Source organism: Oryctolagus cuniculus, chromosome 14, assembly GCF_051225735.1.
Source record: "Oryctolagus cuniculus isolate XC-2025 breed Fujian yellow rabbit chromosome 14, ASM5122573v1, whole genome shotgun sequence".
Classification (NCBI taxonomy): Eukaryota; Metazoa; Chordata; class Mammalia; order Lagomorpha; family Leporidae; genus Oryctolagus; species Oryctolagus cuniculus.
This window is the reverse complement of record NC_142880.1, coordinates 76,679,087-76,700,747: the sequence shown is the minus strand read 5'-3', so window position 1 is coordinate 76,700,747 and position 21,661 is coordinate 76,679,087. Positions and strand designations below refer to the sequence as shown.

Genomic DNA, 21,661 nt, shown 5'->3' with positions numbered 1-21,661 from the left:
GTCATCATTGCCTTCCTTCTTCTGCATGCATTTATTAACATTTTGCTTATTCTTGCTCCCAATATTGTAAGATCAGGAGGGGGAAATCTTTAGTCATCTGAGTCCTCTTACTAGGTAATCCTGGGGCTTAACTACACATGACTGGGGAAGGGCAAAGAGTGTGCTTATGACCAAAACAGAGTTACCATCCTTCTTTGTAAGAATAGCTCTGTGAGTTTGCAAGTCTGCTTACCACTGAGTGAGTAACCCAAGAGGTTCTAGGTGTATCTTGGTGGCATTGTCATCAGTGTGTGAGACAAACTCAGCTATCAGTAGACTTGGGTCAGTTAAAGTAATATGGAGAGAGAGCCACAGATCACGCCTGACCTCTTAACATGGGAGAAGTGGTGGGAAACTGGCCCAGTTGTACGTGTGGACCAAGGGGGCACCAGCATAGGATGTGGCAATATCAGCTCCCAATCTGGACAATTAGCAGACAGCCAGCAGTTCATACAAAGCTTCTTAGGGAATTCGTAGGTGGGTAAAACACAGCAATGGAGAATCTTTGGAGGGTGCTGGTGATAGCTCCATATTTAGAAGTTCAGGCTGTCAGCATCAGAAAGATTTGTCTACCAACTAGCAGGGTCCCAGCCATTGGAGGGGGATTCAGATCAGGCTTGAAGGCATCAGGATGGGAACTGTCTAGAATAAGCAGGAGGCTGGTCTTTTGTGGCTACTAGCAAAGAAACTTGAACTAGAAAACCAAGACCTACTTATCAGACATAGTTAAACTGAGGCACGCTCTAGAGCCTGAGACCCAGAAATGACAAAGGATCCTGATTTTTAGAACCGATCAAGACATTCAAGGTAGACTATTGACAAGCATGATTTTGGAGCTAAGCCCACAGAATGGTTAATCACGCCCAATCGGGTGCCACCTTGGCCCGAGGAGCCGGTGCAGTCTCAGTATGAACGGGGAATACCAGTGAGTGGCCCTGGAAATGGGTGAGGGAGGCAGGAGAATGTGGAGTCAGTCTGCCTGTGATGGGGTGAAGTTCCTCCGAGGACACGGTGGGGGAAATCTGCACCCCCAGACCTTCCACCCTGTGCTGAGGAGTCTAGGTCACAGCCAAGGCTCCTCACCATTTCAGTGCCAATAGAACCCTACTTTTAGCCAAACTAGAGAAGAAGAAAAACCAGAGAAAGCGTGTTGGTCCGTGTTATGCAGGCTCGTGTCGCTGCTGCGTTTCAGGGTTGGCTGGAAGGCTGTGTGAGTCTGCTCAGGAATGGTGCCAAGCACAACATCCCGGACAAGAACGGGCGCCTGCCGCTGCACGCCGCCACCGCCGAGCCTGACGCGAGGTGAGTAGCCAGGTTCACGGGGCGCTCAGATTGGGAGGAATGCAACCTGTGTTAGAAGGTCATCTAATCCTCCACTCGCTGGCCCATCGGAACAAAAGTCACCCATTGTTCGTTTGAAGTTCCAGTGAGCAGGATCACAACACAATACATGAGTCTTGAATGCTAATCCCACTGCCCTCCTATGTTGAAAAAACCTTTTTCTCCTAGTCTTTAAGAAGTGCTGTCTGTCGTCATCGGAATGCCTATTCGTTCATTCAGTCAGTTAATTATTAATTCAGTAACTGCTTATTAAGAGCATATATGGACCAAACAAGGTTCCATAGTTAAGTGAGACGTCACAGAGCTCACATTCGAATAATGGGCTTAATTAACAAACAAATGGTAATTTCCAAGGATGATGAGTGTGATGAAGAAAATCAAACAAGGTAAAAGAGCCGTGACTGGACAGAAAAGTTAGTATCTTAACTCCAAGGTCAGGCCAGTGTTGAGCTGGGAGTAGACCAAGGACCTGAGGAGGGAAGGCCAGTGGGTTAGAGGGAAAACCAGGAGTGCGCACTCCTGGAACCACGTGAAGACAGGTCTTCACATCAGGTAGATGACCACGATCACGTTTCTGTAATGCAGTTGAGCAACAAGGAGAAACGCTCTGCCCAGACTAAGACTGACTTCCTCATTCCTCTGCTCCAGATGGCCTTGGTCTCCATTCTTGTGAAAGCACCCGCCCTCTTCCATGCACCACCAACAGATACCAGCACTTCCTGCCATGGACCCGGCACTGCGGGGGGCCCTCCTTAGCCTCCGCTGTGCAGGACGTCAGCCTTGCCCAGGCCAGCAGCACAGGGTGTACCTACCTGCACTGTGCCTCACCCTCTGCAGCTCTGTCCAGACCCAGAGCCTAGAGCTCCGTGGGGGCTGAGGAAGCAAGGCCGTTATCTTCCAGGGTGGGGGATAACAACATCTCCTCATTGCAGTCTCTTTTACAGGAAAGTCAATGGCCTTGGGAAATTCCAGGACTATTCCCAAGGCTAGTTTCTTCTTATCTTGGACTGGATCCAGAACTAACAGAAAACGAGAACATACCCAAAGCCCAACAAAACAAGGAAGTTTAGAGAAGCAACAGCAAGCCCAGACAGCTAACAGTCAATAGACATCGAACTCCCCTCTGCCCTTCTGAAGAATTAGGGGGATAAAAAAAGAATGGCTTTTCTAGACAACCACTGAAATATTTAGTCATAAAATCGTACTGTTTTCCCAGGGCTGAGCTTTAGAAAGCGAATTTAAAATGTAGCTTTTAAGACGATTCTGCCTTGATTTCTTCTACCTAATTGCTTTTACCTGCCTCATTTTGGAGAGGTCATTTTAAAATCTTCTAAGGATTCTGAAAGATAAAAGCCTACTCAAGTGATGGTAATTACAGCCGTTATAACAAACAGAACTCAAAGCTTCAGTGACTTAACACAACAGAAATTTATTTCTCTGCCATGTAAGCTGCCAGTGTAGGTGATCCTGGTGGTGGATGACGCCCCTGCACGGGTGACTCAGGGACTCAAGCTGCTTCCATTTTGTGTCTCCATCAGTCCCCGGATCACAGAATGCCCTTCGTTCAGCCTATAGATGGGGACAGAAGAATATAGGGAAGCCTCACTCATTTCTTTAAGTCCTCAGCTTGCGAGGGACACCGTTCATTCTGCTCACATTCCATCCATGATGACCAGTCATTTGACTATGTCTGAGTCCAGGTACTCTGGGGAATATACTTCCTAACCCAGAATCTACCCATCAGCAGGGACTCCAACCCACAGAAAAGGTACACGGATATTGGTGAGAAGCTTAGCTGTCTCTGCCATCAACCCGTTGCCCATGAGGGGTAAACCAAACCTTCTTAGCAGAAATCACATTCCTGACCCATCAGGGCCATCCTCTGAAGTCACTTCAATAATCAACCGAAAGTCAACCCAACTGTGCATCTTCTTGTGTGGACTTGTATGTCTTTTATCAAAGCCCAGCAGTGGGCCTGGACTTCCCAGGATCTACGTGTCATTGCAGTAACTGGAAAGGCACAAAGTTGTGGTTTTTCTTTTGAAATTGTAGTTAATTACCCAGCCACTACCCTTGGGTGAGCTGATGATATAGTTTTATTGTCCTAAGTGGGCACTTAGCTGATTGGGAAAGATAACATTCTGCTTTAGTTATGGTAATGCTAGTTATTTAAGTAATAAAACCCAAGGGTTAAGATTATTCCAAAAGCAAATCATTATTTCTAGTAAATGTTCTCCAAAACATAATTGCGTTAAACCCCAGCAAACCATATGGCAAATTGTTTAGTTTGGATACCTACCAAACAGTTGGAATCTACTTTGCCCTAAAGGAATCCCTATGGACTTACATCATTAAAAATTAAGTATTTTATGGCTGTTTTATGGAGAAATTTTATGGCCATGGCATACAATTGTTTGATAACAGATTTTTCACCACAGAGAAGTCGGCTTCAGTCTCCTTTTTGTTTGTGTGTCAGCATGAACCCAGATTACTTTTCCGAGAAAAACAAAAACTTGATCTGTTTGCTGGGCACTTCCTAAACCTACAACCATAACAGGGAAAGACAGTGACCTCCTATTAGGGCCATATGAATCCATTTGACCACTCAGTTTGCCTAAGTGGACATCACCGTAGGCCAGTGTGGCTGGCCACGTGTGGGCCTGCATGTGCCCTCTGGTGAGGATGGAGAAGGTGATCACAACAGTGCTAAGCTGCCATGCTCCGGGCCACGTTCCAAGTGCTCTGCCTGTCCCAGCGCATCTACTCCTTACCACATCTCCATGTAGCAGGTAACATTTCCAGCCTCATTTCACAGATGCGGAAACTGAGGCTTGGGAGAGCCATTTAATGCTCACCGCACATGAGAAGTTAAGCTACCCGGTGGATCTGCAGTGCTTCTGAGACCCACGACTGTGTGTTATGGCCCTATTTTGTCATCAAGTCCTTGACTCATCTTGAGAGGCCTTCTAAGAAACAGCCTTCCAAAACCTATCGGCTCATGGTCAGGATACATTTTGCTTATCACAGCAACCAAAAACTCCTATATGTGAAACCACAAGAAAAATTTCTGTCAAAGGAGGAATTGCTGTGCTTCTCTTGAGAAATTTTTTTTTTTTAATTTTTAACATGTCTACACTGGGGCTTCTGATCATATGTCTTTCTTCACATATTTAGATAATTAGAACTCAATTTCCATGCCGCCCTTGGCATACTTATAAAACACTAGATGACACTCTCTTTACCCAGCCCTTGTTTTCTCTTTGTCTAGCTTCTTCATTTGTTACCTTGTTTGACTCCCTGTAGCCAAAACCACCTAGAATCCTTGCCAGGTGGAGCCAAAGGGCAGACCAGAGTCAGCCCGAGTTTGAATCTGGAGGGAATGATCTTGGGCAAGTTGGCATGCCATGAGTCGGCTGGCCGTTTGTCTTCTAGAAAGTGGAGGAATACAGAGAAGAGGGCTTTACACAGCCACAGGTTCTGCATCTGCACACTCACCACACCAAGGGTCAGGAACATTTTCAATTACATCCATATTGAACATGTACAGATGTTTTTCTTGTCATTATCCCCTAATCAATACAGAATCACAACTATTTATGTCACATTTACACTGTGTTAGGTACTATCAGTAATTGGGAGATGATTTAAAGTTCTAAGGGAGGATGTGTGTAGATTCCGTGCAAATACAATGCCATTTTATAAAAGAGACGTGAGCATCTGTGGAGCTGAGTCCCCACAGGGGTTCCTGGATCCAGTCCCCCACTAGCAGGCACAGGTAAGGCAGCAGAAGTGAACAGGAAAATGTATGGAACACACAGAGCGCACAACACCTCGTACGTTGTCTGTTCAGTAGGTGCCGGTGCCGATGGTGAGCGTGATATTCATGATAATGATCACAATGGAAGACTGATAGAAATATAAGCTGTAGATCAGTGCTAAAGAATGAAACCCTGCTACGGCCACCCCAGCTCCCACCCTGGCCCACTTCTCCTGGACACACACTGGTCCACAAAGACTACGTGTACGCTCACGAGTCTGTGTAGACGCAGCCCACGGTCATGTATGCTTACTGCCAAGGACATCAGGGAATGAATGGCCCTCCTATTGTGTGGACCCCAGGACCCAGACTGCAATCAATTCAGCCACCTCCCTGGCCACTGCCTTCACCGGTGCAGATACACCTATATTTTCCTCCTAATTATAAACAGTATCTGCAGCCCATGTCGTGACCTTGTGCCCAGATATTCATATGATTTGAAAACCTGCTGCTCCTCAGAGTTCCAGACAGCAAGCTCCTTCCGAGTGGTGCTTGCTAGAGGCTATTAAGCCGGAAGCCTCGAACCGAAGCTGCTTATACACAAGCCAGGAGGACACCCCAGTTAGCCCTTTTTCTCCAGGGGGAATCTGGGTTCTCTGATGGTTTCAGCTCCCTAGGAAACCGATCAAGCCCCAGCTCCATCCTTGGCTCAAGCCCTACTCAGCAGGGCTGGAAGCAGAGGCAGGGGTAAGTGTTGGTAATTCTGGACATGGAGGCATGTTGGGTTGACAAAAGCAGAGGGGCACAGGTTTCATCTCAGGAGACCCCTCCCTGCCTTGAACCCTCTGCTTCTCCAGGTTCTCGCCCTTCCCGCTCCCCAGGGCTTTTCTCGCTCCCGAAGTGGGGACCTTCAGAGGGGTGCCCTGTGAAAGGGGGGGCATGGTCACTAAGACAAAGCTCCAAAGAGGAGAGAGTTGTGTGTGTGCAACGCAGCACATGCTCATGTTGGAAGGCAAGCAGCAGTTTCCTCTGAAAGCAGCCAAGGGGCTCTGTGCAGGTCTTTTTCATGGTCTCCATGGTTACCAAGAGAGTCCCCCCACCCCCCCATCAGAGCACCAGCACCCTAGTGCTTTTCATCACTCTTGACTACCCAGAGGGAGGAAGGAAACCATTGCCCTGGGGGCCCGTTCTCTAGTTAGCGAGTGATGTGTTCTAACCTGCGGCCGCTGGTGTTTCACTATGGAACACTCACACCCAGGCAGCTTCAGGAATGGGAAAGAGAGCTGGCTTGGGGATCATTTTTCCCAGCCATCGCTGAGCTGACCAGGGCTAGGAGCAGCCCGTGGGCCCAGCAAGACAGAAAAGCTCACAGAAATAGGTTGGTTCTAAGATAGCTTCTCTCCCTCCCTCTCTCTCTCTCTCTCTCTCTCTCTCTCACACATACACACACACACACACACACACCTCTGTTACCTAATGGTGATCAGAGGACTCCCAAAAAATATAAGGTAGCCTTTTTTTTTTTTTTTTTCAAAAATAAGTGTTATACAGAACTTGTAATGGCGCAGAAGGGCTATTGTGCTTTGTATATGTTGACTCATTTAAAGTCCCAAAAGATCTTTAGGAAGTAGATTTTATTACTATTTTATGAGCCTGTAGGCACAGGTGTTCCATTGTGTGTCCAGGGTTATTGGTGGTTGGGGGTTGGTGGTATTGTAGCATAGGCAGTTTGGCCCCACCTCTGACTCTTTTTTTTTTTTTTTTTGACAGGCAGAGTGGATAGTGAGAGAGAGAGACAGAGAGAAAGGTCTTCCTTTGCCGTTGGTTCACCCTCCAATGGCCGCCATGGCTGGCGCGCTGCGGCCGGCGCACCGCGCTGATCCGAAGGCAGGAGCCAGGTGCTTCTCCTGGTCTCCCATGGGGTGCAGGGCCCAAGCACTTGGGCCATCCTCCACTGCACTCCCGGGCCATAGCAGAGAGCTGGCCTGGAAGAGGGGCAACTGGGACAGAATCCGGCGCCCCGATCGGGACTAGAACCCGGTTGCCGGCGCCGCTAGGTGGAGGATTAGTCTAGTGAGCTGCGGCACCGGCCACCTCTGACTCTTGTCACTCACACACTTCCTGTGAAGGCTCCTGCTGGGGACCATGGCCTGCTGCCCTTGGATCTGGGATGAAGTGGGCCTCCAGCTACTGCCTCGGAGAAATGAGAATAGGGAGGACCTAGGACAGGGGTTGGCAAGGGGTTGGGACCACCATAGCACAAGACCAGAGCCCTTAGAAAAGGAACCAAAGAGGGTTGCAGGTCGCCTGGAAATGAGGCTTACCTGTGGACCACCTGTGGGCCATGGAGCCCTCGGGAGCCCAGGGCTGGAAACCAGACACCTGCTTTCAGGCTGCGTCACCGCAGCTTCAGCAAACAATGCAGGGCCTGAGAGAGAGAGAGAGAGAGAGAGAGAGCCTTTATCTGTTAATATGTGTCCAGCTCTGGAGCTCAGTGAGTCTTAGTCTTACAGACTTAGCAATCAGTGAAGTCAGGCAACATAGATTGGCATGAATTGATCACGGCCACGACGGGGAAAACACGGGATGTTAAAAGGGAGCAACAGTGAAAGGAAAGTTAACCTGCAAGAGACGCGATCTACCTCCCATCCCACCTCCTCCAAAAGAGCTGGGAAGCGTTACCACACCCAAGGCGGAAAGGCCAGGAAGGGCAGGTCCCCCGAGCCTCCTAGAGCCGGGGTGGCCGCTGGAGCCGCAGGAAAGGGGCCGCCTGGCAGGAGCCCAGGCCTTGGGAGAGGAAGGCAATCCTGGCCAGAAAGAGGCTGGCTTCCCTTCTCTTCCTGCCAGTCCTCCCAGCGCCAAACCCAACGGGGAGTCAGGGCCAAAGGAGCCTGGTGACCCTGTCCTTTGAAATCAGACTATGATCAAGACACTGCAGAGAAGGGTTTGGGTTTGAGAGCAAACAGAAATATCCAGGTGCAAGTTCCTCCTGTGACCTTTGGCATCCCACTGAGATGTAACAAGAGGTCTTGCTCCCCTTCCCTAATCTGTCTGGACAGAGCCCCCTTCCCTCAAAGATCCAGTCTGGCTACAGATGAACTCTGCTCAGGGTTAACCAAGGATAACCACACTGGACCACTGACCTCAACCTTCCCCTCCCACTGTCTTCCGGCACTTCAGACCAATGGACCCCAGAGATTAGACAATGGCCAATAAGGAGGGCAGGATGTGGGGAGGAGAAGGAAGACAGGGAAAAGAAAAGAGACCAGGCACAGCGAAGCCTACCCCTCCACAGAGCAGTCATAAGGAAAGCTCCATCCAGTGGTGACATATAATCACAAAGACAAACAGTGTTGCCCACTGGTAATTATTTTTCTTGCATCTTCCTAGCAGACTGAGGATGGTTCTAGAATCCCGAGAGCACAAAGGAGGCGTGCGGCTCAGGGTCACAGCCACTGTTCCTTTAGACCCTATGCAGAGAGCTCTCCACCTGCTGTGTCATCCGATCCCCAACACCACCGCCGTTCTTGCCCCTAGTAGATCCTCAAGGCTTCAGAAGCTTGGGGGCTACCATGAGATGGTAGAATTAAATCTCGGCATTATCCTGGCTCCCCAGAAAAGACAGTGGTCAAGATCAGAGGTAAACCCCAGAAGACTGTGCAAGGCTGGATGTCAACCCCGGGGCTGGCTGGTTGCCTCACCCCCACAGAAGTCCTTCCCCTCTGTAGGCCTCCCTGGGTCCCACCTCCTACCCAGGCAGCACATTGATCTATTCTCTACTGTCAGCTCAGCAGCCACTGACTATTTAGGGCCTTAGATGTCATCTATGTTGAGAGATAATGAATGAAAATTTTTCTTAAGATTTACGTATTAACTCTGCAACTCTCTGAGTTAGAGAGAGGCAGAGACAAGAGAGAGAAATCTTCTATATGCTGGTTCACTTCCCAAATGATTGCAATGGCCTCAGCTGGCCTAGATCAAAGCCAGGAGCCTAGAACTCTATCCACATGGGTACCAGGGGCTCAAGTACTTGGACTGCCTTCCACGGCTTTCCCAGGTGCACTAGCAGGGAACTGGATAGAAAGCTGAATAGCCGGCATTCAGACGGATACTCTGATACGAGACGCAGCACTGCAAGCAGCAACTTCCCCTGCTGCCTCACAGCACTGGGCCCCTGAACAGAGTGTTTAAACCCTGGAAGCTGGGCTCCTGCTACTGAACTAGAGACTTGGAGTATACAGTCTGGATTCACTCCCTGCAAATACCCACAACAGCCAGGGCCGAACCAGGCCAAAGCCAGGAGCTAGAAATTCCATCTGGATCTCCCACGAGGGTAATAGGGGCCCAAGCACTTGACTTTTCATCTACTGCCACCCAGAATGCACCGACAGGAATCTGGATTGGAAGTGGATGTACCAGGACTCGAACTGGCACTTGGGACGCAGCAGCCTAACCTCCAGTGCCACAACACCCACCCCTTATGCTTAGATATTTGTATATTTTGTAAAGAATAAGCAGTTGTAAATGCTGACTGCCTCCTTGTATAATCCATCTATTTAAAAGATATGACAAGGGCTGACATTGCCAAGTCCTGGCTGCTCCACTTCCAATCCAGCCCCCTGCTAATGAGCCTGGGAAAGCAGCGGAGGATGGCCCAAGGGCTTGAGTCCCTCCTACCCACATGGGAGACCTGGATGGAGTTCCAGGTTCCTCCCCCACTTCCCCTCAACCCCTCCAGGAGCCCTAGGATGGCAAGGTAGTGGGGTAGGAAGGCGTATCCACCACAGATGCCATCTCTATCGCATCAGCTCATTTTCCAAGGATCACTTTCCGATCAGTGGGAAGGGCCCGCATCTTCACCCGGAGGCCTTCACCTGACCATATTTCAAATACTTATGTGACTGTTCCTTCCAGGCTCCTCACGGTCCTGTTGCAGCAGTCAAGCCTCAGCGAGATCAACCATCAGGACAATGAGGTGAGTCCGCGCTGGCTGGAGCAGAGGGCGGCTTCTGGCACGGGAAGTGGTGGGAAAGGCTTTTCCCAATCACAGCGACCCCTCTGCCAGGGTCCAAGGAGGGGATGCAGTGCGTGTCTGTGTTCCTACTCTGAAAGGGAAGCCTGTGTCCGCAGGCCAGTCCTCAGGCCGAAGTGTATCTCTGCCGTGGGTGTGCGCAGCGTCTAACAGGGAAGGCCTTTATTGCATTAAGTACTTAAGCATTTATCACACGACTGAAATTTTGTAATTTCCCTCTGGACATTGAGAAATCAATATTGCTCTCTCCTGTCTTCTCAAGTCCCAGAGGCTTAGCTGGCAAGCAATGGCTCCAGACATGCTCTAAGTGAAAGATGACAGCAATCCTAATCCCAGTGCACTTGCTCCGAAGCTCATGTTAACACAGAGATGGCACTTGCTTTTTCCTGTGTATTGCAGACACCATTGTGGAAGGCGCTCAAAAAGATAGTCCAATGCTCTTTTTTATTTGAGAGGCAGAGAGAGAAAGCAGCCATCTGCTCATTTGGTTCACTCCCCAAATACCCACAACACCTGGGACTGCTCCAGGGTCAGAGCCAGAGCCAGGAACTCGATCCAGGTCTCCCACATGTGTAGTAAGAACCCAATTACTGGAGCCAACATCTGCTACCTCCCAGGCTCTGTGTTAGCAGGGAGCTGGAGTCAGGAGCCAGAGCAGGGAGTCAAACCCTGGCTCCCAAACATGGGACATGGGTGTCTTAACTGCTAGGCTAAACCTCTGCTCCAATTCGACTCGAGCCAAGTTCTTAAGGAGGACAGAATCAGACAGTGAGAGGGCTGCTTCCTAGTAGCTGGGGTCATGTTATACTCCTCGGCTTTTTTAAAAAGCAGTACTGATTTTCATTAGCCAGCCTGTTTGCTTTAGCAAGCTTATTAAAACCTATTTGAATACCAGTTTTTTAATGGAATTTTTAATGGATATACATTTGGTTTGGCTGCATGTCACTAAGAACGTCTGATAATATTAAGAAAACCTGACAACATTAAAAGTGCCCATACGAAAGATACCATATGACACTATTTCCAAGGAGGCCTGCTGGCCATAGCAAACACAAGGGGAGGGGATAAGCACCCTAATGGCTTTCTCATGGCTGCCCCTCCCCACAGGGGCCTCGAGCTTCAGACTAAAGGGCCCCTCCTGAAGACTTTTACCACCACACCAAAAAGCCCCCTCCCCCTCCCCCCACCCCACTGTTGCAGCCTGGCCTGAGGTTGGGCGCCTCCTCCTCTGGGGGTCACACGCTGCCTCCACTCCCTGAATCCTCAGTGCCTTGAGGGCAATCCCCAGAGGAGAGATGCTTGCACCACTTTAACTTCTGCTTTGAAAATGAGCAACAGAGACGAGAATGCACTCCGATCACTCACTGCCCATGTGCGAAAGCAGGGAACTTGAGTGGCTGCCGTTTGTGTCAGCAGATTGTGAACCTCAAGATGTTGGGCAAGTTGCCAATCATGCCCACCACCACCTCCAACCCCAGCACTCACCCTCTCCAAAAAAAAAAAAAAAAAAAAAAAAAAAAATACGGGTCTTATGTAGAAAAGTGGCAAAGTCAGTATTCATTGCCTGCAGCTGAATTCCATTTGCAGACTTCAAACTCCATCCAGCCCTCAGCTGAACCAACATCCCCCAGCAAAGCCAGGTTCCCCATTTCCCCGCGCCCTGGGAGGCCCCCGGCTGGTGGAGACAATGGAGTAGTCACAGTCTTTCTAAGTGCAGGCATTGCAACACCTTGCAGATGATATGTGGTAAACTCTGGAAAAGTCCCTGGTTCCGTCTCACACACAGTGATTTTCGGAGAAGACGACCCCTCCTGCTCTTAAACCAGCTTCTTCCAAGAGAGCAGGCTCAACAGAGCAGGGGCCATGAACAGACACTCTGGGGCAGGCATTTGGCGCGTGGTTAAGAGGCCCGCATCCCATAATGGATGCTGGAGTTCGAGTCCTTGTTCAGCTCTCCATTCGAGCTTCCTGTTAATGTGCACTTGAGAGGCAACAGTGGCGGCCCACATACCTGGGACCCTGTCACCTCTATAAGGGACCTGGATTGAACTGCTGGCTCCTGGCTTCAACCTGGCCAATCCCTGGCTGTAGCATGCATTTGGAGAGTAAATCAATGAATGGAATCAATCAATCTCTTTCTCTGTCTCTCTGCCTTTCAATTAAACTTAAATAAATTTTGTAAAAAATTAGATACTTTTTTTAAAAGATTTTATTTTTTGAGAGGTAGATTTATAGACAGAGAGAGGGAGAGACAAAGGAGAGGGAGAGACATACAGAGAGAGGTCCTCCATCTACTGCTTCACTGCCTAAATGGCCACAATGGCCAGAGCTGGGCAGATCCAAAGCCAAGGGCCAGGACTTCTTCCAGTTCTGCCATGCAAGTGCAGGGGCCCAAGCACTTGGGCCCTCTTCTACTGCTTTCCCAGGCCATAGCAGAGAGCTGGATCAGCAGAGGAGCAGCAGGGTCTTGGACCAGCGCCCATATGGGATGCAGGCATCACAAGCAGAGGTCTAGCCTTACACACCATAGCACCGGCCCCAGATACATTTTCAAAAGGGACAGTTCCCATCCACTGTCACAACTTCCTCTTCCTTCAGTCCATGCTATAGCATATCTGAAATCTAAAACCAGCTGCTAATGCCTGCCTGTCTTTTTATACACCCTGCTATGTAATATTTGCTGCATATATTTTAAATATATCAATACTTACAAATATGTATTTTCACATAATATCTGTGTGTGTGAGGGGTCCTCAGAATGTTCATGGAAAATGCATATTATGGAAAAAAACATGGATTTTGAAATTTTTATGCCAAAATAAATTTTATATTTTAATTCCATTTTCTCATGATCTTTGTGACGACTCCTCACATACACACATACACAATGTATGTATCAACATATTCACTGCTGGCATGAGCTAACTGAGACATAAAGACGGCTCTGAAACGAAAAGGAGACAGCTCAGGCTTGCTTTTGTCGCTGGGCTGGAGTCTCTGCACTTGGCTCCTTGATGTTTCGAACAATCTCCTCCTGGCCCCTTCTCTCAGTCATTGTTCAATAGCTCAAGCATAGTGTAGCCTCCATCGTACAGTGGGCTGGAGAGCAACAGTTAAAACGGACAGACACACACACCCTACACCTGCTAACTACCAAGAAGCAAAAGCAGAGAAGCTAAAAACAATGAGGAGAACGGTGAGTTTGAGATGGTGAAGCATTACGGTTGCCTAATGACAAGAAGACAGAGCAAGGTGTACCCTGCACAATGGAATAGAATTATCTTCCAGGAATAACTGAAGGAGTCTCAAGCTTATCACAATAATGGTTAAAAACAATCAATTAGTAGAAACCAGATTTCATTAATAGATACATTGATTGAAGACAAAAACTAAGGAATGGGGAGATGGAGGTGAGAAGAAGAAAATCCACCTGAAGCCAGTGCCTGCCTAACTGCTCAAAGCAAGCACAGTCCTGTTTTACATCAGGGAGGTGAATAGCACTTGAAGGTTGCCCTGAACTGAACTCAGCGACTTAAGATAACTTTTTGTACTCTTGGTTTTCTGTGTATATAATCAATACCTGGAACACATTCTTAGCAATTTCAATATTACAAGCATGGGGCAGGCGTTTGTCCTAGCAGCTGGGACTCCTACATGCCATATCAGAGTGCCTGGGTTTGAATCCCAGATCCACTCCCCATTCCAGCTTCCACAAATACACACCCTATGAGGCAGCAGGTTTTGGCGGGAGTAGCTAGGTCCCTGACACCCACTTGGGAGACCTGGATTGAATTCCCAGTTCCAAGATTTGATCTAGCCCAGCCCTGGCTGTTTTGGGCATTTGGTGAGTGAACTAGCGACGGGATCTCCCTCCCACCCCCTGCCTCTCACATTCAATAAATATTACAAATAATACTAGGAAGTCCTTGACAACTTCCAGCTTCTCTTTTTCAGTCTTTAGATAAGCACACATTCATGGAAACTGTGAGGTGTTACATAAAAGGAATTTCTCCCCATGTCGCTCTTCAACTATGTGTTTTCTCAGGAATAGGTCTCAGGTTCCATCTGGCTCACCCCTTTCAACGGCTTCAGAGTGTGCCAGGCTGTGAAAATATCTCTATTTACCCATTCCCTGTGAATGGAACTTTAGATTGTCTCGATTTTTCATCATCATAAGCATCAACCTACAGAATGTTCTTGTATAAGCTTCCTTGAGTACTTTAGGCAGGCATTTCTCTAGAAGAGTTCTTGAGTAACGGAGAATATACATTTTCATTTTGAATATGAACCTCCTTATTGTTCCCCCAAGAATAGCAGTGTTGGTGTCCAGCTTTGCCAGTGGTGGAAGCGTGCAATTTTCCAGTTGTTGCTGGATTTTCTTCTTATTTTTGATGATCGAGCTTGGGCATCATTTCATAGATGTAATGGTCCTTTTTCACATTTTCTTTTGTAGACTTGCCTGTTTCATCTTTTGTCCATTGATTTGTTAGGTAACTTGTTTTCTTATTGACTTGAAAGTTTATTGAATATTAATTAATATTAATCTTTTGTCTTTTGGTGGACTGTAAATTTTTTTCACAATCTGTTGCTTATTTTAGAACTCTCCAGAGTGTCTTTTCTTGTAAAGAAATTTTAAAATATAAAACCAAAATCATCATTCTTGTCTGTTACTGCTTTTGCTTTTGGTGTTCTTTTTAAAGAGCTAACCTACCCCAAAAACTTGATTTCATTGTGCTAAGTTTTCTTTTGTCACAAGATATGTTCTCAAGGTTTTTGGTTTTTTTTTTTTTTAATATGTAGTTTCATTTCTGAACTCTTTGTTCTGTTCCAAGGATCAGTTTGTTTTCCATTTCATTAAGCGCATTGCTTAATTACAAAGCGACTTCTTTAGAAGCTTTCCATACTGCAGACTTTAATGCTGTGGAAAAGGCGAGGTTGGTGGGATTGTCCTTTGTGATTTTGCTCTTCAAATCAGGATCTCAAAGAACACCTTGACTTAGAGGCCTGTCTATTACAGCTACAAGGAGTTAACAAGCTGCCCAACAGCCGGAAACTGACTTTTCCAGATCTCAGCTTGCACAGAAAGACCATCATATCAAGAGGGGCAATGAGCTCTCAGCATCTGGGTTGGAAGGCTTAATGCATTTATCCAGAGAAAAACCATTACCCATAGTATTCAAGATGTATTGCCAGTCTTGTATTCAATGTACATTTTCTGTAAATACTTTTTTCTCAGCAGCCTGACAACCCAAACTTCAATTATAACAGCACTCTGAGAAAATAAAACCCAAGTTGCAAAAACAGATGTGAAGTTTGGATATAGTTCTTAGCACTGAGTCCACTTACCACATTCCTAAGATCTAACCATAAGCAGATTGTGTGTGCTGAAGGCAAAATCAGAAGCAACAGTCCCTCAGACTAGAAATCTTTTAACTAGGAAAGGGCAAAATTAATAAAGCAAACTTCTAACAATGCATTACAATCTTTATCACAAAATGGACACCTTTAAAAAATGGAGTAGCATCACCACTATTTAGGAGTCCTCTCCTTCCACTCCCCGCCAACTCCCTACCCCATGGTCTAGAGGGACACTGTGTCCTTTTCATCTTTACATTCCCAGAATCTAACTCAGTAACTTTGATGTAGTAAAATTCAAATAAAGTCTATAAGGAGAGAGAGAAAATCCAAGAAAAAAGCCGTGTTACCTCACGCTACAATCCTCTCTCCTTTTGTTTTGTTGACTCAACTCCAGTTACCCATTTCATTTGCCAGACAACTCCTGGAGACTTTTAGTTATTTCCAAAATTTACTTTTTTAAAAAGACTTATTTATTTATTTGAAAGTCAGAGCTACACAGAGAGAGGAGAGGCAGAGAGAGAGAGAGAGAGAAGTCTTCCATCTGCTGGTTCACTCCCCAACTGGCCACAATGGCCAGTCTGAAACCAGGAGCCAGGAGCTTCTTCCGGGTCTCCCATGCAGGTGCAGAGGCCCAAGCACTTGGGCCATCTTCTACTGCCTTCCCAGGCCATAGCAGAGAGCTAGATCGGAAGTGAAGCATCCAGGCTTCGAACTGGCGCCCTTTTGGGATGCCGGCACTTCAGGCCAGGGTGTTAACCCTCTGCACCACAGCGCCAGCCCCCAAAATTTACTTTTAAACAAAATAAGATTTGGGGCTGGCACTGTGGCACAGTGGGTTAAGTTGCAGCCTGTGGTGTGGGCATCCATGTGGGGCTGGTTCGATTCCTGGCTGTTCCACTTCCGATCCAGTTCCCTGCTAATGCACCTGGGAAGGCATCAGAGAATGGCACCCACAAGGGAGACACAGATGGAGTTCCTGGCTCCTAGCTTCAACCTAGCCCACTTCCAGCTGTTGCAGCCACTTGGGAGTGAACTGGTGGATGAAAAAATTTCTCTCTCTTTCTCCTTTCTCTCTCTAATTGCCTTTCAAGTAAAACAAATAAACCTTTAGTTAAAAAATAAGATTTTATATCAATTAGAAGCCTCAAAAAAATCCTATAGGGGCTGGCATTGTTGCACAGCAGATTAAACCGCTGTTTGCAGTGCAGGCATTCCATATGGGAATGCTGGTTCAAGTCCCAGCTGCTCTGCTTCTGATCCAACTTCCTGCTAATACACTTGGGAAGGCATAGAATAGTGGTCCAGGAACGTGGGCCCCTGCCTTCCTTATGGGAGACCAGGATGGGGTTCCTGGCTCCTGGTTTTGGCCTAGCTGTTGCAGCCATTTGGGAATTGAACCAGTGGATGGAAGAGCTCTCTCTCTCTCTCTCTCCCTCTCTCTGTTACTCTGCATTTCAAAGAATATATAAGTACACAAATCTTTTTTGAAAAAATGTCCTGTAGATTCTAGAGTAAATGTCCTTACCTATTTTTGTACATGGACACTTTCCATGTGCTACTGAAACCTATGGACCCCTTCTCAGGAAAAGATCAGAGATTGCATAAAATAAGATACATACAATTACAAATAATTGTGTTGAACTAGTTATCTGAATATTTCAAATAATATAGTACTATATCTATATTTTATTAATGCATTAGGATTTGGTATTGGACTAAAAACTAATTTTATAGTAGTGTTCCATGTAAATATATACTTCAATTTAACTAAAAATCAGAAGGAGACACACAGAGAATTCCCATCTGCTGAGTCATCCCTCAAATGTCTGCCTTGGCTAGGACTGAGTCAGGGCTGGAGCCCAGAGCCAGAACACAACCCGAGTCTCCCCTAAGCATGGCAGAACCCAGAACCCAGTGACTTGGGCTACCACCACGGCCATGGAGGAGCCCTGCCCAGAAACAACTCTGGCACTCCAGTGTAGGACACGGTGTCTTAATTGCTGGGCTAAGCTCCCACTCCTATACAATACTTTGGGATATCTGTAATAGCTACTGTGACACAAGAGTATCTACAATTTATACTGATGACGAAGTGACAAGTGCACTGAACGGCACTGTGGTTTGTGGCCTACTTCATAAGAAAATGCTAAATTTCAATTAGAAGTAGGGAAAATAAATATGTAGTTTATTTTTTTGTTGCACGCTCACATCAAAGCTTATTTCTATTGATGGATAGGACCCCTGACTTGCTGAAATTTAAAACACAATCTTCCAGAAATATTTGAGCAATAAGTGGAATAATTGCACAGCCTTCCAAGGAGAACTACTTGAAACCAGAAAATGGTTACTCTAGTCATACAGAAATACATGCCCATTGCCTATCATGTCTCATGTAGGCTTCAGCTATCGCCTGAGACCTAATAATTTTGTGCATAAGAATGTAGGTGCTCTGTTTCATTGAAAAATAAATATAATAAATTAAACTTCTATGTTAAAGGCTTTATTTTGTATTTTTTAAGTTTGTTCTTTTAGAATTTGCCCCAGTGTGTCCATGACCTAAACCCATTTTATTATTTTCCTTGCACTAGTACCTTATTCAAATTATGGAAATCTCCATTCTACAGACTTTTTAAAATATCAGATATGTGGTTTTGTTATTTTTGTAGGAAGAAAGTGAGGCTTACTAAAGCACATCATTATTCATAGATTTTCCTGGTGCCCTAAAAAACTGACATCAGATTATGTTTGATCTTCAGTCATAATCTTTTTTTAAGATTTTTAAATTATTTATTTGAAAGGCAGAGTTACAGAAAGAGAGAGAAATCTTCCATCAGATGGTTCACTCTCCAGATGAGCGTGATGGAAGTGGAGTAGCCGGGACGTGAACCAGTGATTGTATGGGATGCTGGTGTTGTAGGCAGTGGCTTAACCCACTCTACCACAACGCTGGCCCCTTCAGTCCTAGTCTTTGGCTATTGTGATGTTCACTGTTTATTGAGATTACAAAGCTCAAAAAATGAATTTATTTACTAATCGTTCTGATTTATGACCATAAGACTTTTCCCAAGGAAAAAAATGAAATAAAATGGATTTCATCACTATACTTGTAACCCTATCTAGTTTTTAAAAAATCTTTTAAAAGACATCACTCATCCCAATTGTTATGTCTAAACGAGACCTTCTATAACTTTTGTGGGGGATGGTCAGATGTGGTTGGGAAATTAAAAGTATGTGAGTTTTCAAATATCAACAGAGCCACAGGAGACTTCTGTGAAACTCTAGCTCCTTAGAGAACCTAGGATGCTTTTGTTGACCTCTCAGCTGCTTTCATTGTTTTGTTCCCCAGTGTACGGAGACACGGGCTGCACCAAGCAGCCAGCCACATCAGCATTTCTGTCCACGTGCCGCTCAGTGTTGTCTACAGCCCATCTAAAACGGCAGTTCTGAAACATGAAACCTGCTATGCACTTAATCAGATTTCTGGTTCAGAAAACACAAAAGTCACAGTGGTTTTAGGAAAAAAAAAAGTTCTGAGACGCTGATGGGACTTACAAGCCCTTCACTGAAATTGCAACAGCACCGGCTGCAGGCACAGGGGACTCACCTGCACAAAACCGCTGCTCCACAGCAGCCCTACTGCGCACCCAGGTAGTTACAGTGCAAGTTCAGTCCTATCAGCCGTCTACAGACCAACCCTCGGGCAACTGGAACTTAACATTCACTTCAAAACCATCTGGAGAGCTTCTATTTTTCATAGGATTTGGTTGTTTTTTCTTTGTTTTTAATGGACTCTGTCCCCAGGGCCATCTGAGTGTTTGTTGCAAGGTGACTGCGAGTGACTGCTAAATGTTCAGTTCCTAGATTCTTCCAAGGTGCAACCGTGTCCCCAGTGAGAGCGGCTGCCTGGCAAGGTGTCCACAGTTTGAACACAGAGGGGTGCCTGGTACCCAACAGACTCAGGCTTTATACTCCCAGGGATCCTGGGTAACCTGCAATTCACTAGTTAATCCTTGCAGTAACTATTTCCTGCACGCTTCCTCTGGGGTCCGTGCAGTGGGCAGCCCTGGCGAGCATGAGCGGATCTCAGTGTCTGCCCTTACACATGTGCTAGCTTACCTCGTACTGCTGTCATTCCTCGGGGCTCAGAGAATCCTATAGCGCAACAATGCCGACAGGCTCAGCGGAAGCTGCAGGGCGGGGGAGGAGGCAGCTGTAAGAAAAGGTTCCTAAACAAAGAGCGTTGGGCAATGCCACCCTCTGCCCTGCAGCTGCGTTTGAAAGTTTTGGTTTTCATAGTATATCCTCTAAGAGGATTTATTTTTATTTCTCATTAGCTCAACTGAAAAAAAAAAAGGGGGAAATGTCCCTTGACTGAATGTTCACAAACTATTTATATTGTAACAGTAATTAGAGAAGTAAGGAAATAACTCAAGTCTTGCATTGGGTCCGTTCAGAGGACTGCCAGTTATTTCTACAGGTGCTCCCGAATGTCAGGGTGGAGTGGACTGAGGGGAGAAGTAACATCACGTAAATTCACATCTGAACAAAACAAAATATTTGCCAGCTGTTTTAGGAAGAGCCTAAAGGGCAACGCCAAATGCACCAAATAATAACATATGATGGTGACCTTGTCCTTGGGGGAACCTCCATCCCAGAGGGTCAGAAGACCTTGAATCCAGCTAAACATTACAAAGAAAAGAGTTGTCCAGCACCTGAGCTCATTTCCAAAACAAAAGGCCACCAGCTTGCTATGTGAGAACGTTTCTCTCCAGAGTCCAAGAAACCTGGACTTGAGTCCCAGCTCTGTCATAGACCCGATCAATAGCCATAGGCAACTTACTTAACCTTGTGTTTCCAGTTTCTTTACCTGTAAGACGTGCCTTAAGCCTGGCTACCACTTAGGATTGTCATTAAGATTTAGTGAGAACATATATAAAGCTCTTGGCATCCAGTGCACAAAATACAGTAGTGCTCCTCCCATGCCACTCTTTAACCAAAAATATAGGAGTTGGGTTTCAGAGAGTTTTCCTGCTGCTTTGAGTGAGTAATTCTTAAAGCCTAGCAACTGTGTTTACGAATCAAAAAATATCATTATGGAACTGCAGTGTAATCCACCTTCTCACTAAATTAGCACATCACCAAATCATACTTCTGTGTATGGCCACGCCTGAGTATTTACTTCGTACGGACAGTGCACCTGGCGCTGTTCTAGGCTCTAGCAGGGGCAGACGGGCAGGCGAGGACCCAGGCTCCACGAAGCTGCTACTTCAGAACCTTGAAAAGGGATTCAGTGTCTTTATGAATATGGCTGGCATTTCCCGATGAAGCCCAGGATTCTGAAACAACCGGCGCTCGGAACTGGGAAAGGGGAAGTCCGTGCAGAATGGAAAGGATTTGGTTCCCTGGGGTTCAGATGGCTAATCCCAGTGAGCCCAATTAGAAACGAAAGGGCCCCAGTGAAACGGCTCTTCTGAGAGCAAGACATTCCTCTGCTCTTAGACCAGCCTTCCCTTCCACATGGAACCAATTTCTTGAAATACACTCAAGAGGCTCTCTGGAGGCCCTGGGTTACAGGACACTTGAAACCTGAACCTTCGGAATTTCAGGATTTAACATGTAGAACTGGTTGAGGGGGTTGAGTATTCTGATCTCCAGGCCCCGCAAGCCTCAGGGCTCAGCTTCAGGGCTGCACTGGCTCACAGAAGCCTCCAGGGCTTCTCTGGACTTCTGCTTCGATAACCCCAGAACAATCGCACCTGCCTCGCTTGGTTAACCGCTGTAGCAAGCAACACAGAGGCGCTGGGGCTTTGACATGCTGAAGCTTATTTACTGTTCGCATCGCAGACCAGTGCTGGCTGGCAGGCTGGCCCTGTTCTCCCCCAGCCCTGCAGGAACCAAGCCTGTGCGCTTGGTGCCTGTATCTTCTATAGAGAGCCTCGTCTTCCTCTAATTCAAGATGAGGAACGAGAAGGTGAGGATGGTCGCCTGGGTTTTGTTTCCTAGGCCAGCGCTGGAGGGGGTTCCCGTGCCCTCTGTGCAGTTCCCACCCCGCAGTCGGGGCTCAGTCACACGGCTGCCCCTATCTGCAGGAGCCTGGGGACGTAGTCGGACCGTGGCCACTGCAGGACAACACT

At 46.8% G+C, this 21,661-nt stretch overlaps 1 protein-coding gene and 1 long non-coding RNA gene across 9 annotated transcripts in view; one reads left to right on the top strand and one right to left on the bottom strand.

Annotated features, from left to right (window-relative positions):
* Positions 1-21,661, top strand: part of ANKRD55 (ankyrin repeat domain 55) — a 117,960-nt gene that overhangs the window by 54,657 nt on the left and 41,642 nt on the right. For 7 of the 8 annotated variants that reach the window (XM_089313175.1, XM_051853444.3, XM_089313173.1 and 4 more), the window contains 2 exons: positions 1,232-1,341; positions 10,052-10,112. In XM_089313175.1, the coding sequence (XP_089169301.1) occupies positions 1,232-1,341; positions 10,052-10,112 (171 nt within the window). Of the gene's footprint in view, positions 1-1,231; positions 1,342-9,138; positions 9,471-10,051; positions 10,113-21,661 lie in introns of those variants that run through there. The other variant, XM_089313178.1, reaches the window with a different exon arrangement.
* LOC103349622 (uncharacterized) lies at positions 2,035-19,754 on the bottom strand. Its single transcript, XR_016220751.1, has 3 exons — positions 19,644-19,754; positions 7,462-7,565; positions 2,035-2,949 (listed from the first exon to the last, which is right to left on the bottom strand). It is a non-coding gene; the product is annotated as an uncharacterized LOC103349622 (long non-coding RNA).